General features: G+C 37.5%; 1 protein-coding gene across 1 annotated transcript; it reads left to right on the top strand.

The window, feature by feature from the left end:
- Positions 1-3,725: 3,725 nt before the first annotated feature.
- Positions 3,726-19,216, top strand: LOC132152419 (neurexophilin-2-like). Its single transcript, XM_059561187.1, has 3 exons — positions 3,726-4,180; positions 4,284-4,432; positions 18,411-19,216. The coding sequence occupies exons 2-3, from the start codon at positions 4,388-4,390 to the stop codon at positions 19,167-19,169; spliced, it is 804 nt and encodes a 267-aa protein (XP_059417170.1). The 5' UTR covers positions 3,726-4,180; positions 4,284-4,387; the 3' UTR covers positions 19,170-19,216.
- Positions 19,217-19,579: the final 363 nt, after the last annotated feature.

Below are 19,579 nucleotides of genomic sequence, written 5' to 3'. Positions count from 1 at the left end.
ACACACACACACACACACACACACACACACACACACACACACACACACACACACACACACACACACGCACATGCACACACACACATCATTTTCTTATGTAACAGCAAAATCATAATTTTAGGGTTTTTGGTGTAAAGTTGTAAAATTATATATGACTTGACAGAAAAGATAAATGTTAACAAATCGTGTAAAACATGGTTATGGATATTGATATATTTTACATTTTATTATATATTTATAGCCCCTTTCACATCCTTGTATGTGCTTTACTGTAACCTAGATTTTTGCTCTTAAAAAAAAATGAGTGACCAAATACTTAAAAAAAATTGCACAGTTTAGTTCTTGTTGCCAGACATGATGAATCATGTTGAGACAGACCCTGGTGTTTACTTTACAGTGGGTGCGCACCTTTCACATCTACTCTGATTTATGCACTAAGCAAAATGTTAAACCTTACGACTTTACGTCTTTATATCACCTTTTCCCAATAGATTGTATAACTATTAACTGAGAAAGACCCCAAAAAGACCCCTTTTAAGCATAAGGTAAACTCTGAGCTTATATCCAGTTACGTCTAAAAGACAAAGCCTCCTCACCCAATTTCTGTGACCTGCCTGAAAAGTTTTTCAAAGCATATCAGTCACTTAGTTGCGTGCCTTGAATGTGCATGGTCATGCTTGCACTACAGAGCCAAAATAGATTAAATGTTTTGCAATGTGGTTAATTGACAAAATTTGGCATGTTGCCAAAACAATACAGTAAAAGAAATATAAAATAAGTATTGTAAATATTTTCAGACAACATGAAAATGGTTACAAAGTTTTACGATTCATCTGTTTCCTGATTACTGGCAACTGAAAGCTGCCCAGTACATCATTTATTTATATTTGTAAGGATACTATGGGGCTTTCTTACTAATTGAGATAAATTCAGAGCTCTGGTTATATTAATGTATTTGTTACATAGTTGTTCAGGTCGGTTTCTGTTTGGTTATCACCTACTGCTGTGACAGTGTGTTTATTCATTTATTTACTGTCTGTTTTAAACTGAAAACAGTTACATAGTTAACTATCATCAGTTAACTAAAAAGGCTTATCTACTCTCAGGGCCAGATTAACACTTTGTTGTACCCTGGGCAACAATATTCAAGGGCCCCATCATCACGACCCCAGGATCACCATAATATGGTCATATACAGAATATATTACTGTAATATACAGTAAATATACTCAATACTTCAAATTCTAACTGTCATCAGGTGTATTTTGATTTACAAATATTTAAATGCTCATAGAACTACAAATGCACTACTATGTCCCCTATCAAAGACATTCACTCACATATGATGCTATGAAAACAAAACACATCAGCATCTGTATAATCTGGTAAAATTGACCCACTACATTGAGAGGGAGGGAAATATCCTCCATTTTCACAAAAATGAATAAATAAGCAACCACTTTCAAACCATTGTTTATTTAACAACATTTATTCCCAATAGAAATGTATTGAATTGATATAGCTATAACAGAAGACCACAGACAACACATCAAGAAACATTTTGGTCATCAGCTCATTTTAAGCAGAAATCACCCTGACAGGGTGACCCTGTTTCCTCAGAATTCAACAAGGCAATCAAGTTATTAGTCCAACACAAACAATTTGAAATCTGCCAGTTATCCCTCCACAACAATATACAGCATTTTAATAAAGCTGGCACCTCAAGGAAAAAATAAATAAATAAAATGCAGTATCACTGTTATCTGCTCATAAACATTTTTATCCTAAGCTCATTTTAACTTGTTTTAAAATAGAACAACAACATATCACAACACAATTAACCAGTTAAACATTGTAGTGCTACATAAACATTTAGAAATCTGTCAATTTCTCTGAAGAAGACAAGACAGAAATAAATGCTACATAATCTGGCAAAACACACAATTTTAGTCCTAAATAATGAGGAAGTGCATGTTTGAATTTGAAATGCCTTCATTTGGCAAACACATCTTACAATGGCTTTTTTCTGGACTTTGACTGTGCAAACTGGTGTATAACATCTTCCAAATCAAGGCCACTAACAAGTTCATGTCCAATAGCTAAAATAGAAAGTGCAGAGCCGTGTCTGTGACACAATTTCTCTCTAGAAGACAAGATAAAAATAAATACTACAAAACCTGGCAAAACACACAATTTTAATCCTAAATAATTAGGAAGTGCATGTTTGCTTTCATTTGGCATCTTGTAGAAAAGTCCTGGCTAGCTGAGTTGTCCTCGTCGTTGACGGAAGCTGACTTAACAGAACTGTCGGCAACATTAACAAGAGTGAAGAAATTACCTATTTTAGGTATATACTTTACATTTTCTGCGTTTCTGATGTCCTTTTCCTTTTTTAATTTCCGCTTCGCGCTCCCATTTAGCTTCTCCATGTCAGATTTTTTTCTGTTGTAGCAACGCCTGACGTAACCCGCTCGGCGTAATATTTGACACACCTCATGCGGACTGACCAATGAGGAGAGGGTCTTAACTTGAGGCCCTCTCTTCATTGGTCATTCCGCATGAGACTGACTCTCAACCGCTCTCAACTCACGTTCAAAGTCATAGGCAGCGCAGCGTCTCTCTGTGCAGCGCAAAAGCCCGTGTTGACAGTTTGTTTAATGTAAAGCGGGAGATTACCAGATACAGTATTTTGCTCGTGCCCTTGCTGCCCTGGGCCCTTTAGAGGTCTTGGGCCCCTAGTTGCCCGTATGGTTAATCCGGCCCTGTCTACTCTGTTGTTGGTGTAATAATGTGTGCTTCACAAATTAAGGTAAAAGTATGGTAACAGGATATGATATGAGGATATTAAGTTCAATGATAATCTGTGTTTTTGAGATACATAGCAAGGATACTGAGAAAATAGTAACTAAACAGGTAGCTTTACAAAATTGTAAGGTTACTCTGATGGTAAAATCTCCAGAGTCTCTTTGACTGCAAATGTCAAAAGCTAAGAAATGTTGTTTGATTTGTGCTTTTGAATAGGCTACTGAGTAGGCTACTAAAGGAATGCGGAAACATTTCGATTTCACTGATCAAGGTTATACTTTGACATTTAAATACTACAGCACCCAAATTCTTTCAATTAATTAATCGAAAGAACAGTTGATATATTGAAAATGAAACATTATTGCAGCACTGTAAATAACTTTGAGGCATTTTAAACACGTGGTGGCGCAAATGACACATTTAACCATGTGAACGGTATTGAAGTTGCACGGCTCACAGTTTAACTACAAAATAACTCCAGACACAGTCAGGGGACATGTCTTATTGCACTCTTGCAATTTTAGCAATGCCAACACTTTCATCTTACTGTGTGCGTCTAGCTATGTTTTGCCGTCGTTTTTCACAAGTTAGGCTAAATTTCACCTTGGGTAAAACGCATCAGCAAATCTAACTCAATACTTTATTGTAGATTATACAGCCTTCAGAGTAGGCTTTTCGTTAAATAAGAAACCTATAAAACAAGACTATAAACTTGCTATTGTCACTGTATGGACGGTTTTTAGCTTGCAGGACACCATTTGTTCGTAAATTCAAATAAATTCGAAATAAAAACATCAACACGGCTAATTTATATGCGAATACATAAGAGATACTGTCATGTTATTCTGACTTTAAGAAACCCTCTTCTCAGATAAAGAGCAGAAAAGACGTGTCCACAATGGGTTAATAAGTTGACGTCTCTCAGTTGAGAGTCCCTCTCAGGCGCTAAATCTGAAGAGCACTTCAAAGAGGGATTCACAACACCACACACATGCACACTCACAAACTAAAATATTGAGATTTTGTAAAAGATCGACTATACTTTGGGGTTGCATAAAACTTAAATCAGACTGCCATAAACAAGAAGACACACGGCGGACTGCGCGCGAGCGAGGAGTCGCATCAATCACGCAGAATGCTGCGAGGCTTCACACCTTCTCACTGATCGGACTCGTTCAGCGCGTTCCATCGATCGATTGAACAGTCAGTCACTCGGACACTACTTTCCAATAAAACCCTATTTTAAAAGCAGCGTTTCCTGTCCCGAGCACATTTATCAGTATCACTGACGCCTCCGGGACCCTCTCCAGCTGTGCCGTCATAGACCCCGCAGGTTACCGTCATTTTTCAACATGATCAACACCTTTTGCCAAGGGTAAGCAAACACTTTGCTTTATGGAATCTGATGCCATGATTAAACTCTTCAGACAGTAATCTTGTGATAAAAGCGTTCAGTATCGTGTCATTTTCTAATTCAGGTAGTTCAGAGCAATGGCACTTTCTTGTAAACCCTGTGAACTGGATATTTGCTTCTCCCACCTCAAGTAGCCCTAAGAGTCAAAGACCATTTTCTGTAGTCAAGATGCAGATCCTTTCAGCTGTTTTGCTGCTTTTCTGTTTGCACAAGGTGAGTACCATCCTTTCCCTTTTCAAGTTTGAAAACTGCATGCAATTATGTTCAAACACTTTAAACCAATCAAGCAAATTTAGTGTAGAACACTGTAGGCTACTTGTCTATTTTAGTTAACTGGGCTACTTAATTAAAATAAAATAATAGTATATGCATCATTCTGGTGGTGAAGTCAATCATACAGTAGTCTTTCAAATGTATTTTTATTAGCTTTTCCTGGTAAAAAGCTGAAAGAAACACATTTATCAACTTTTATTTACTATCACCTTAACATTCAGATACTGGAATTAAATAACAGCAAACTTTTAATGACTTCAAAAGGATTTGTTTCCTAGTTGATATACCAAAATTTTATTCAGCTGTGCAATACCATGTTGAATCATATATATTGAAGCAAGGATTTAATTTTGAATGTAGCTACCAATTTTATGAATTTAGGAACGTTGAATTTCGGACCACAACAGATTAAATGTTCTTTTTTTTTGTATAGATAAAACTAAATAAGTGTAATATTACAGGTAGTTTATAAATCTAAATAGAGTATAAATGTATTAAATATATATATATTTTTTTATTTATGGAGACATGCCTTATTTTAGTAACAGATTGTGATTAAAAGGCAAGTCATACGCGTTTTTTGGAGAAAAATTAGTTAGTAATTGTATTACTCTGACAAATCTAAATCACTTCAGAATCACCAGTTTCACACAACAGCATGCAAACAACATTTTCAGTTAATAGTTATTTTTAAGATTTGGCTGTCCATTGCACTCTTGAGAAACAGTACCTGTGGGAATGGCTTCTGTCTATGAGTACATTCCATTTTTGTACAATCCTCCAAAGGCAGGGTCCCGATGGATTAGAATCCCTACAGTCTCTCTCTCTCTCTCTCTCTCTCTCTGTCTCTCTCTGTCTGTCTGTCTTTAATACACACAGTGATTCAAATACTGGAGAAGTAGCCCAGCATCTGTGCTGCTCTCTGGGGAGAGATAAGAGGGTCAGAGCCTTTACACTAGTAGCTATTCATTCCATGACATCTGCTGCAGTCAACCTCTGAGAGCTGGGCAGAGAACAATGTGATCAGCATTAAATCCACTTGAGCACAACCCCACGACTCTATTGTTCAGACACATTATGATTGTTGTCTGCATGGCTGAAGTTTGCTGCTAGAGCAACACTCTCTTTAACACTTCCTCTGTTGCCTGTTGTTGTGCTGTGCTCTTGTTCATGCATAAGAAGCATAACAGCCATCAATCTCTGCTCAAGTTTTTACAGAGCGCCACTTTGTTGTGTGAAAGAAGATGATTGAGGAAGGTGGTGTGTAATGTCCATACAACTGACTCCAGCATCACATTGAAAAACACTTACATTATGTCGGGCAGTAAGAATAGCACATAAATGTCTCCAATTTTGATGAAGTCCGCACAGTTATTTAATCGGAAACTCTGCCTCAGCCAAAATCTTTACTAAGAAGGCACATTTGAATACGCAGACTTAAATGGTTTATGTAGAGCAAATTTAGAGCTGGAATAATGATTCACAGTGAATTCCCTATCGCGAGGTCATCCAGCTCTCCCACTCTCTTTGTGCGCAATTAGCTTTGATTTCACTATTTATTTACGGGAGGAAAACTAGCGGTGGAGAATTAGCTAAAAATGTACAGTGTTCGGATTAGGAGCCACGCTTTAATCTTATGCCTCTGATAATGCCGCATGGCCTGATTGATTAGTTTTTCAGGAAGCTTATGTCAGGAAAACTAATCCGTCTTTGGATTGTGCCAGCCGTGTAAGGTTCTCCGCTCTGGTGCTGTATCACGGAGGCGAATTACTGAGCTGCTGGGCTGTGATAAGGCCCTTGTCTCTTTCACACACCCGTCCCTCTGGACAATAAAAACGCTGTTTATATTCTTCAGAACCTGCTGCAGCCCGAGTCTTCACATCAAGCCCTCGCTGGATTTGCCATGTGAGGGGAGAACGTACATCAGGCTCTCAGTATTGGGCTGAGGACACCAAATGAGAGGAAAAAGGAGTGTCAGAATGGATGTGTTTGTAGGTCCAGTAACCCAGAAATTCCTGCGAGAGAGATTACATGAGGGTTTCAGCGAGTACGTCTGTAAATATGAGCGTTTTGCTTTAGATTGGCATTATCGGTGCTGGGCTTATATGCCAGTGATGTGTATCTGTGTCTATATTGGGGTCATTGTTGCTTTCTAGAAGCATGCTTCAGTAATCCCTCATAAACAGTGTTATCTGTGACATTTACTGCTGTAAGCAGTGATGTTGGGTAGTGTTTGCTTTCTCATTTTTGCTTATTACATGTGGTAAAACATTCAAGATCAGGTGCCATTTAAATTACCATCACTTTTTAGTTTGCTTTGTTGTTTTTATAAATTATGTAGATACAGTATGTTTATTGTGAATGAATAGACATGGCAGACATGCGGGATTTAATTAGATTACCCAGACAGAACATTCTGATATAGGGAAACATGACGACTAAAGTCAGTGTCCAAAGACTAAGACTCTACGAATTAGCATGCAGTGCAATTTTTTGCCTAATACTTTAAAAATAGATTTCCATAAATCGGTATTCGTTTATTACTTTAGCAAACTAAAAAATTAAAGTGCAAAAAATCTTAAGTTGTTATTTTGGGTCATTAGTCACTTTTCAGTTTCTCTGAAAGGTTTAATATTTGAAAATTCAATCCTAAACGTGTGTCTCAAACAGCAAACAGTGTATGTTAATGTAATTTGTTGTGAAGTTCTGACTTTTATTTTTGTCATGGTTGTAATGTCAGTGTCATCCATTACCTGGGATATAAAATCAATGCTTTTCCACTTATGGGCTGGAAACTGTGATTTCGGAGTGTGATTTCCAGAGCCGAAGGACAGACCTGCATATTTCAGGCTTTTTATCATGATAGATGTGTTGTGAAGCATCTCTGAGACCCGGTGTGTATGTCAAGGGCTGACATGTGTTTGTGTGTTATTTATTAGTATGGTCATATACCCACAACCTGTGGCCATTTATTTCCTTCACTAATATCTTTGTTTAGATGTCTTTGTTACACTCAGTCAGCATTAATATCAACTTCAGGCACAGCAACATATTTAAAGGTATAGTATAATACCCAAATATGAACATTTTGTGATCATTTACTCACCTTAAATGTCGTTCCAAATCTGTGTGACTTTCTTTCTTTTGCAGAATGCAAATGGCAGTATTTAGCTTTCACTTGTATGGACAGTGAAAAAATAAAAATAACTACACTTGAGACATATTTCTAAAAACTTTGTTACAAAGAAATAAAAATCATACAGGTTTAAAACGACCTTAAAGTGAGTAAATGAGGACAGAATTAGAATGTTGTGGGTAAACTATCTGTTAATAGTGCAGATTTAGTATTGGTTAATCATTTCATAAGATTAAAACATTTTTCTATTCTCTATTATTTACACTTTCAGCTATTTCACTATGACCATTATAATATTTTCTTTACCTGCATTTTTCCCTCCATCTCTTATTCTGTCACTTTGATGAGGTGATGTCAGTGTTCTTCAATGAGGAATCTATCATCTCTATGAGAAACCAACAAAGACTTCTCTTTTCTTTCTCTTTTTTTTTTTTTGCTCTTGCTTCATTGTCTTCAAAAGAGACTGGTATGTCTAAAAACAGTTAGGATTCATCCTCATCAAAGAACAAAGACATCTGTACTGTCCGTTTTAACGCTGCACTGACAGATAGGAAGGGCTGGCTACATATATTTTGCACGTGTGCTTCTCATTATTTATATTTGTAAGGTCTTCATCCAAAGCAAAGAGGGAAATTAAGAAGGTGAACAAAGTGCTGTTGCAAACGGAACATCAGAAGTGCTCCAAATCAGGAAGTTTCTCAGTGCTGGTTTTGCATGTGAAACTTGTGATCATAGCCGTTATTTCTTGCTGAGGAAATGTCAAACACATTTGTAGGAACAAAGATCAGACAGATGGGTATAATAAGATTGTAGAGGTGTTGATAGGATGATAGTTAAACCAGCAAAGTGTGGAACAAAGAAACGATAGGTATTAAAGGGGAAAAGAACAAGAACCACTCCTCACCAAACAGTCCTGGTCTTGTTAACAGATTATGATGTACAGTATTATGCAATGCAGAAGCACCTCGTTTGACTCCATTATATTAGTTCTTGATGCTTTTTTGAAAAAAATATAATGTCCGCAACACTGTTTTTAACTCCCATATTTAATAAAAGGGCAATGTTTCGACCGTGCTGGGTCTTCTTCAGGCAAATTGAGCATGTTAATAAATGCAATTAATTAAATGTTTAAAGCTTGTTAAACTTTTTTTCATTTCATTGTTAATTTCAACCGCATGACTTATCCCAAAAATGCTTTACAAAAAATCTGATGCCCACAGATACCAAAGACGAAAAATCAGAATCAGAATCAGAAAGAGCTTTATTGCCAAGTATGCTTGCACATACAAGGAATTTGTTTTAGTGACATAAGCTTCCAGTAAACAGAGACAACAACACACAGACCAAAAAAAAAAAAAAAAAAAAAAAAAAAAATTTACAGGAGATTTACAAATTGGCAAATAAATAAGTGTATAAACAATTGTGCTATAAATGATAATGGAATAGGATTGAGTGAGATGCAGGAATGTTCTAGGATGGAGGGGTAACAAATAAATATAAGGATATTGCACATTTTTGCATAAGTTTAAGTGGGAAACATTTAACTGTTCATGAGGTAGATTGCCTGGGGGAAGAAACTATTCTTGTGCCTTGCTGTTCTTGTATTTGCGGCTCTGAGGCGCCGGCCAGATGGCAAAAGTTCAAAGATGGGGTGACTTGGATGTGAGGGATCCAGAGTGATTTTCTGAGTCCTTTTCCTCACTCTGGATGTGTACAGTTCTTGGAGGGTGGGCAGGGGAGCACCAATAATCCTTTCAGCAGTCCGAACAGTTCTCTGTAGTCTTCTGATATCTGATTTTGTAGCTGCCCTATAAATTGCCCTATAATAATAATTACATATGATTGGCGTGCAGAGAAAACTGACAAAAACAGAACAGGCTGCTTTTTACTTTAAAAGGGCTACTTTTTATTAGAAGTAGAATGGGCATTTTATATTAATCCTTAAGAAGGAACTAAATGGGATAACGTTAGCTACAGAAAAAAATTAAATAATAAAAATGTATATTAACCACTAAATATTTCAAGTAGCTGCATTTACATGGACCCTATCTGATCGTAATAGGACTAGAATCTGAATAAAAAAGTCACATGTAAACACATCAATCGGATAGAATTGGCCAGATCCAACTAAAACTGATCGGATTATAAGGGGTGGTTTATTCCTTTTGTAATCCGAGTAAACACTTGATCAGATTGAAACTGGAAAGTACTGTGCACGCGCAGTGACATACATAAAGAGTTATGACGTATGACGCGCAAAACGAGCTGTTCTTCCTGGCGAATAAAGTGTCATAAATAAGTGTCCTGTTATTATAAAACTCCCCTTTCACTCAGCGTCTGTGAAGTGGAGCTGGACAACATTCCATTAGAGTCCTTGTTTAAAACTCAAAAAAAGATGACTGGATTTGGGTGCGGGAAGGGGCACTTTTATTTTATTTTATTTTTTTTAAGTAAGCAGCACTTCACAACAGTTCATGTGCTGGTCGTTGCCTAATTAGAACCCAAAGTAGATAAATATCAAGTGAGCTTTTTAAAACATCTTGCGACAACAGCGGGAAACTCTGTATATGTGCGCATGTCAAAAGAGTAAATCAGATCAGAAGCTTTTGGCATATAAACACATATCAAGCCACTCACTTTATTTAGCATTTCATGTAAACACTACGTTCGGATTGAACGATGAATGATGAATTCATTACGATGGAAGCAAAAAGTGTCCATGTAAACACAGCTAGTGATGGACAGCCCTATCCCGAATGTCCACAAAAAAAGTTTTCTCTGGTACATCTACTGCAATTACAGCTTTAGTTTTCTTTTCTTTCTTTTTTTTTTAAGTAACTGGAAGTGTCCATACAGTAGATAAAGATAAGTTTCTAAATTTACATTTCGATGAATTATTCATAATTACAGAAGTTTCAAGAGCAATTTTAATGTTTTTTAAATTAGGCTACTACATACAGTATACAAGAACAAGACCAGCTAGGAACCCTGGTTCTTTAAAGAAAAAGTTGTTTAAGGAGTGAATTAAAATAAGACATATTTAGCTGAATTTAATACTTGTTATGTCATAATTTAAGTCATACTGAAGTTAGTTTGGGAGTATAATGAGGGCCCCTAGTGGGCCCTGGACCCCTGGTTGTGAACCTTTGCTTTACAGCACTTAGTTGCTGTTATTAAAAAGATTAAATATACACATTTATGAGATACATAACAGCATCATGACCCTCTTATCAAAGAAATTAAACAGAGAAAATGAAAGTACTGAAATACAACTGGCACATGTCTGAGTCTTCTAATCCTTCTTTTTTTACTTCATCTTTTTAAAGAGCATGAGTTTTGAAATGTTCAGAATTAAAATTGTACTGCGGAAGTCAATACAAAAGTGCAAGCATTCATTTCATTGGTCTCATATCACTGTAATTGCAAGTCATTGAAAGCGACCATATCTCTGAATGGCTACAGTTCTGACCGGATGATTTAAGGGTCCAGTGACTGAGGCAGCCATGCGTGAGCATTTTTGTGCTGTAAGGGTCAGGTGCTAATGACAGGGGGGATTATATGGCATTAGACATGCAGCACTGTGTACAGAGCGATCAGTCCCGGCTGAGGGTGAGGATCTCCTCTTTTATCCTCTCCACTGAACACCTGCCATTTGTTAGCAGCCCGGCTCTTGATTAAGAGTGAAGTGTTTCGGGTGTACGGCTGTTTCACCCATCAGGGTATCAATCTAGTCTGCAGCTGTGTGTAGACTCAGGCCCCCACCTGCCTCCTCCAGGCCTTTGGGACCTTCTCTTAAAACTGCTCTTTGTGTGAATCATTACAAATGAAATGCCATGAGAAACAGTGGGAGAGATGAAGAGAAAGAGAGAGAGAGACAAAGATAGGAATAAAATGGAAGAGACTTTGGAGAGGAATAGTGGGCTATAGAGAATAGAGTAGGCAGCTGCTGCCATGTTCAGTACTGTTTAACAAGAAAATGCAGTTTGGTTGAATTATAGGTGACTTGTCTAAAACAAATGCTCTTTTATGTGCGTAGTGCAACAGAAAGTTTGGCCTGGATATTGTGTGTTGTGTATTTAATTACAGTGTACTAAGGTGTACAGTGTACTACTAGTCATTGGCCTATACACTAAAAGAAAGATGTAAAATGACAAGAAGGTTTAGGTCTGACATCCAAACAGATTCATGCCTCAGGGCTGGAGAACCATCACAGCCATCAGTGGTGTGCTACTACCAGATGAAGCAAATGCATTTCAACAGCATCCTCATCCATGATCGGCCACTGAGATGTCCCTGACTTCTTAATAACTTTGTAGAGGGCTAGTTCTGGTCACCAAGGCAATTACCTTTATGTCAAGCCGTAAAAGATATGTCCACCCCAGGGACTGGCAGACAGCTTGCTCCATAATGCTGAACGTCTAGACTGATTCTTTTCTCAATTTGTGGATGTCATATTATGACGCTGTCACTAGGTCAGTTTTCAGCGTGGGTGACTGACACATTGTACAAGACGTTATCAAATTACAGACAATATAAGAGACTTTTAAGAAATATGAAAAAATTAAGGGGACTCTCCATAGGCGTAATGGTTTTTATACTGTACAAACTGTATTTTCTATTCCCTTACCTTAACCCTAACCCTCACACCAAACTTTCGTAAGTTTAGTAAAAAAATCAATAAAAAAAGACATTTGTCTTTTACAAGGACACAGGAAGTGTCCTCAAACCATGTTCATGTTGTAATAATATGTTACACACAATTGTGTCATCATACACACACACACACACACACACACACACACACACACACACACACACACACACGTGTATGTATGTTTATTTTTATATTATAGATAAAGTTAAACTATTTGGATACAAACTCAATTGTAAAATCTTTTGCTGTGGACTGTAGGGGGACTATTTGGAGGCTGATATTTCATCTGATATTATTTGCAATAAATAGTTTTATGAATTTTTTTATCAAATAATAGGGGTGTTACGGTACCAAAAATGTATGTACCTCGGTTTTAAAGTCACGGTTCGGTTCATTTTCGGTACAGTAAGGGAAAGAAATGCAAACATTAAACTGCAGGTTGTTTATTACAATACACTTTTTTTCTTTATACTTTTTATATATATATATATATACATAACAAAAAAGTGTGAAACAACTGAAAATATGTCATATTCTAGGTTCTTCAAAGTAGTAACCTTTTGCTTTGATTACTGCTTTGTACACTCTTGTCATTCTCTTGATGAGCTTCAAGAGGTAGTCACCTGAAATGGTCTTCCATCAGTCTTGAAGGAGTTTCCCGAGAGATGCTTAGCACTTGTTGGCCCTTTTGCCTTCTGTCTGCGGTCCAGCTCACCCCTAAACCATCTCGATTGGGTTCAGGTCCGGTGACTGTGGAGGCCAGGTCATCTGGCGCAGCACCCCATCACTCTCCTTCTTGGTCAAATAGCCCTTGATGCCTTCAGTGTGACTCTACAATTTCAACAAAAAACTCTTTGAATGAAGAAGGTGTGTCCAAACTTTTGGTCTATACTGTATATATATATATATATACATATACATATATACATATACATATATACGTATACATATACATATATACACACACACACACACACACACACAGACAGACACAAACACAAAGTTTAGGTTTAAAATTACCATTACAACTATTGTATACAGTTAAAAATAACAACAAAATGTATCTCTATTACTAGACCATTATTAATGTGATGAACTGTGGGTAATTTGTTAGAACACTTTGTACACTATGTGAACTTGAGGAAGTACTGTATACAGCTGCTGTTTGTGAAGGCAGAAAATGAAAGGTACATATTACTCTGACTCTAGCCTGCAGGACAGTACTGAGGTTTAATTTTAGTCTTAATTAAAGTCCTTAGATTTCCCCCCAGCAAACTTTGTACGCCTTACCTCTACCAAAGTCACAGCTTTAGTCTTTACCTTGAGTTAGACATCAAACATATTACAAATATTTGTAGAATTATTGCCACCTCATGTGAAGGAGAGAGAGAAAGAGAGAGCATGAGTGAGGTAGAAAGGGAAAGGATTGGGACCGATTGTTAGCACAACCCTTTTCTCTCAAGGCAGTAAAGTGTTTTATTTTGCCTGTGATCCCTCTACTTGTCATAACAATTTCCCTAGTTGTTCATCATCCTTTACCTGCTTTCACATTAGCAATATCATCTCCTTCCTGCTTCACCTAAAGTTGTCTCTCACCACAATTTCTCTAAATATGAATGGTATTCATCTTCCCTTGTCAAGCCATTGAGTCCTACAAAATAAAAAATGAAGTGACTCACATCCAAGAGCGAGAACAGAGATATGAGCACTCTAGTTTACCAAATATCATACTGTACAAGACCAGGGGGACTCCAAAGTGAATAAATGTTGCATCAAATACAAAAAACATTGAGGGTTATCTTCAATCTTTGTTCAGTGTTCAGACTATTGTGTAAACATAAAACCAAGTCTGCATTTGTGATTGGAGAAACAACAAACAACAAGCGCTACTCTACACTGCTCAAATCTCACGTTTGAATCATCAGTGGCAAAAATCTTTAAATATAATAACTTACTTATTATAACTTACTTTACATCATCCTTAATAAAATGTGCAGCACACATCTGTATATTTGGGTTGAACTGTTTTGGAACAGTGTTGTAAATATAACTAGCAAGTAAGTAGTTTCGCTTTCACAACGAAACACAGCGTCTCCACAACATGGCAGCGGAAAGAACAGGGAGAATAAAAGTTACGCCTTCTTTCTTTGCATGAACATTTGGGTGGCATTATGCAAATCTTCCCACACAGTGATGTAGACATGTGGGGGCGTTTGAATGAGCCATTTTATGTAGGTGTGGTTTACACTTAACTTTTATAAAGAATATTTCTTTGGATTTGAGACTTTAGTCTTTGCAACTTTACAGATCTTCTTTATGCACCAAGAGCTTGTAACACTCTGAAGAGAAATGAAAAATTTAATATGACCCCTTTAATTAAGTTGTGTGAAGAATGATAGGTGAACAGACTCCCCAATCCATGGGAGACACATTGATTTCACATTATACAGGGAATTTTCAAATTACCGGGCTATTACTGGCTGTTTGCATCATTTATAATGTTGTGCATGATGTTTCCAAGCTTTTTGCATTGTTGCATTATTTGACAACAACATTTTACATCCATTTTAAATTTTACACAGATAAACAGAAATGTTATTTTGTTTACATATGATTCTTAACCATATTTGATAAAGCACAGCCTCTGAAATACTGATATGCTCTGGACCATTTTAGATGGAAATGTCTTCATGAATGTAGTCCTTTCCTGACTGAGTTCTCATATGCTGCTGTTAAGCTTACAGCAAAATTAGTAATTATAGAGAAAATACAGGGTTGCTCGTCTGTGCGATTTCAAACAGCCCTACTTTCACATCTGCTACAGCAAATGATCCTCTCAGCCATGCCTCAGGATGGCAGCCTGTGCTAATTACCAGCAAAACTAGTTTGGCTTATTTCTACAAATTATTAAGACTTTATCTTAAGTGGACCAGAACTCAATCCTGGAGCAAAAAGGTTATTTGGCACATGGGATCAGCACTGCAGTGTACTGCAGAAATAATTTCATGTTTACCCTTCGCATATCATTTGGATGTTTTTTTAAAAACTAAAGGTACAAATATATCATCATATAGAACTATTCATGATTTGCTCATTTTTACAAATTAAAAGATTTCTAAGATTAACATCATTCCTCTTTATACTGCAACCTAAATTAAGCTATGATGTAAGCACAGATGACAGCTATGCTAATATTCATACCAACAGTATTGCTGTGATAATGCTTTTATAAAACTGTTGAAGAGAATATCATATTATTGTGTACATTTTACACAATATTGACAGCTGTGACCAAGCTGTGGGTCTATTTTACTTCCACCAGAGAGAATTAACTGTGTCTCTGAGCAACACACAGTGGTGTTTTGGTCCTGAATGAATCTGCGTTTTTGAATGAGTCGTGAATGATTCAGTGATTCATTACTGAATTAGTGCTTTGAACAAATCTTTTGGACTTCGTGTCTTACATTCATGTTCGCTGTATCCTCCAGTGCACTGACTGACACTATGTCTGCTCACAGTAGCCAATCAGTGCATTAATATAAGTGCTTTAATTCATCAAACATCCCTCTGGCCTGGTAATACCAAACTTTGCTTTGCTTCGTAGACAGAGTCTGGAAGGGCATAATTGACAAGCGTTTACTTTCGTTTAACCTGAATCTCCATGAGAGCAAACAAGGGGGACACAATCACAATTATCGCCTTGCTGGACTTTGGCCTTCCCAGTTTCTCGCTGACGATCAGTAACAGTTGACAAATTAAACTTTTCCCAAAACCTGTCGGGAGTAGGGCCACAACATCACCTCCATTAAAAATGTGAAACAAACACTCTTCTTGTTCGGGCTTCAGTTGGCAAATACCGGGAATATTCTCAACAACAGAGCGAATAGCATCCCGTCTCTCCATGTCCGCTGTCATTTTCGATTTCCCTAACCTAAACTACAATCTTAAATTTGGCGCTTATGCTTAGTTTAGCATCTACGTCATGGCTCTCACCTTCTGTTTGTTGATTGGCCGGCTGGTTTGGAGCCGGAGGAAAACTATGGTTAATATGCGTTTACCATACATGATGACCATGATTTTTGGTTGTATTCGTGTTGAAACCATGGCTAATTTTCGTAAAGGGAACAGAGAGTATTACAGTAGATTAGTTGCTGGTGGTGAAATTAATGAAATTAAAACACTTAACAGTCATCAACAGCCCAAAAAGTTTCACAGGATTATGATGTAGCTGAAAGTTATGCATGGGCTTCGTTTTCATCTTTTATTTTTTTCTTGGCGCAAGTTGCGATGTCTCTTCACGGGCATAGTTGTCCATCAATGATCATTTGCATTCAGCTGCAAACATGAAGTGTGAACAGTCGCGGGAATGGGTTTTTTTTTTTTTTGCAACTGGGACAGTACCCCCTGGCAGTTGGTGCCCTAAGAAAACGGCATACTCTGTGTATAGGGAGCGGCAGGACTGTTCCCTATGCAATCAAAATACTTTTATTAATTAAGTTTTATGCATTTAGCAGACGCTTTTATCCAAAGTGACTTACAGTGCATTCAGGCATTTAGCTAGATATTTTTTTACCAGTATGTGTGTTCCCTGGGAATTGAACCCACATCCTTTTGCACTGCTAATGCAATGCTCTACCCCTGATCCACAGGAACGTTACTTAAATACTTAAACGGACAGTTCACCCAAAAATTGTAATTCTGTCATTAATTACTCACCCTCATGTCATTCCAAACCCGTAAAACCGTTGGTAATCTTTGTAACAAAAATTAAAGGGATACTCCACCCCAAAATGAAAATTTTGTCATTAATCACTTACCCCCATGTCGCTCCAAACCTGTAAAAGCTTTGTTCATCTTCGGAACACAAATAACACAAAAAAAGATATTATGGATGAAAAGTGGGAGACTTGAGACTGTCCCGTAGAGTGCCAAGTAAATTACATAGTCAAGGTCCAAAAAAGTATGAAAAGCATCGTCAGAATAGTCCATCTGCCATCATTGGTTCAACCATGGCGTTATGAATTGACGTGAATACTTTTTGTATGTGAAAAAACTATTTGTCTCTGTGTCTCTCCGCATCAACGTAGCGCCATTTTGGAGAAAACCTGCTGAACACAAGCAGTGCACTTTCTTTGTCTTTCATACTTTTCTGGACCATGTCAGTGTAATGGAGCAGTCTATGGGACAGTCACAAGCCTCCCGGTTTTCATCCAAAAATCTTAAATTGTGTTCCAAAGATGAACAAAGTTTTTATGGCTTTGGAACGACATGGGGGTAAGTGATTACTGACAAAATTTTCATTTTGGGATGGAATATCCCTTTAAGATATTTCTGTAATGTTATTAAACTTTTTGGTAATGTTTTGAAACTACGAGAATACATTTTGTGCACAAAGAAAATACAAATAATGACTTTATTCCACAATTTCTTCTCTCCCATGTCAGTCTTTGCTATGCGATCAGGCGAGCACCATGCATGTGGTGCTACTGCCGCAGGAGCCGGCGTCCTGACCTAGAACCCGGATGAGATGCACCTTGTTTACAAGCAAAAGAAGACCTACGCTGTACTTAAAACAGTCTTCGTAAACATGTCTGAAGATTTTAACAGAGAGGATGACTTGCAATATTTTGTCCAGCCTTACTCATTTGATCCAGAATATACAGATGATGAGCGTACTATATTTCTGGGCCTTGAACATGTCAGTTGCGTTATTGTCTATGCAGGGTCAGAAAGCTCTTGGATTTCATCAAAAATATTTTAATTTGTTTTCCAAAGATGAACAAAGGTCTTACAGGTTTGGAACGACATGAGGGTGAGTGATTAAATTACAGAATTAAAATTTTTGGGTGAACAATCCCTCTCAGCATTTCTATTCCTAATATGCATATTTTCCAGTAAACATTTACCTTATAGCTGGTTGGTTTTAGTCAATGGCTTATAACCTTCTTAAACAATGTTTTTTTTTTTTATACCTCTATGAGAAAAATATATGGCCAAAATAATTCTGGAACCATGGCCAAGGAAAGTGTAAATAAAGATCATAATTTTAAAGTAGGTTATAGATGCTGTATATGTTGAATATACAGTAGTATTATGGATTTTCATTTTTGTGTGTTTGTGCTTTTCAGTGTTGTTGGAAGGTCACATGCAGAAGAGTCCGTATTCAAGAGGTAGGTCTCGTGGACTGGGGGGAGGTAGAAAATGAGGAACACCCCTCCCCCAAAAGTGCCAGCCCCCGCGTTCTCAATCCCCTGCGCCTTTTCGCCCGGGGATCCCCTGGATTCAAGAGCAACAGGAGGGAGATTACATATTTGGAAAACATTGAGGACTCTTGGGACTGGTTATCTAACCAGACAGATGTCAGAGAGGCGCAGAGCAGGACTAAACGCAGACCAATCGTGAAAACGGGCAAGTTTAAAAAGATGTTTGGCTGGGGTGACTTCAACTCCAACATCAAAACTGTGAAACTAAATCTCCTCATTACAGGCAAGATAGTGGACCATGGCAACGGCACGTTCAGCGTTTATTTCCGCCACAACTCCACGGGCCTGGGGAACGTCTCCGTAAGCCTTGTGCCGCCTTCCAAGGTGGTGGAGTTTGAGATCCCCCAGCAGTCCACTCTGGAGACAAAAGACTCAAAATCTTTCAACTGTCGTATCGAGTACCAGAAAACAGACCGCAGCAAAAAGACTTCACACTGCAGCTATGAACCGTCCAACACTTGTTACCAAGAATCCACCCAGAGCCACGTGTCCTGGCTCTGCTCGAAACCCTTCAAAGTCATATGCATCTACATCGCCTTCTTCAGCACTGACTATAAACTGGTGCAGAAAATCTGCCCAGATTACAACTATCACAGTGACATGCCATATGCATCCACAGGTTAAGATCCAGTCCATCCTAGACAGTGAGAACTGTCAGCCTCATTTTCAGCATGTGTTTCATTTGATTTGGAAGAAATTAAAATAAAGCCAGATGTTTCACATTAGGCTACACTATAGGCATTGCTTTGGCCTTTTGTGATATGGCAGTCAGGACGTTTGATGGCAAAATAACTGATCAACTCTTTTGTTTTTGGCTTTAAAAATCCCACTGAATTGTGAAGTTTTTCATGTTTTTTTTTAAACACAATCTTTCGCTAATTCTCATGTTAATAAATCACAGACCTACTGAAGATAGATTACACATAAAACACCTTTTTATTGTAAGGTTTATGTGTGTGTTAATATGTGTTTGTATTATTGAGCAATGTGGCCTCTTGTTCAGCACTAAATTGTGTGAAGCATTTGTCAAGATA

This window comes from Carassius carassius, chromosome 11 (assembly GCF_963082965.1).
Source record: "Carassius carassius chromosome 11, fCarCar2.1, whole genome shotgun sequence".
Classification (NCBI taxonomy): domain Eukaryota; kingdom Metazoa; phylum Chordata; class Actinopteri; order Cypriniformes; family Cyprinidae; genus Carassius; species Carassius carassius.
This window is presented reverse-complemented; position numbering and strand designations above follow the sequence as displayed.

Bases quoted from the DNA above. Each gene is read 5' to 3' on its own strand.
- LOC132152419 (XM_059561187.1), top strand. From the start codon at position 4,388: ATGCAGATCCTTTCAGCTGTTTTGCTGCTTTTCTGTTTGCACAAG. The intron at 4,433-18,410 runs GTGAGTACCATC...TGTGCTTTTCAG, and splicing joins TGCTTTTCTGTTTGCACAAG to TGTTGTTGGAAGGTCACATG.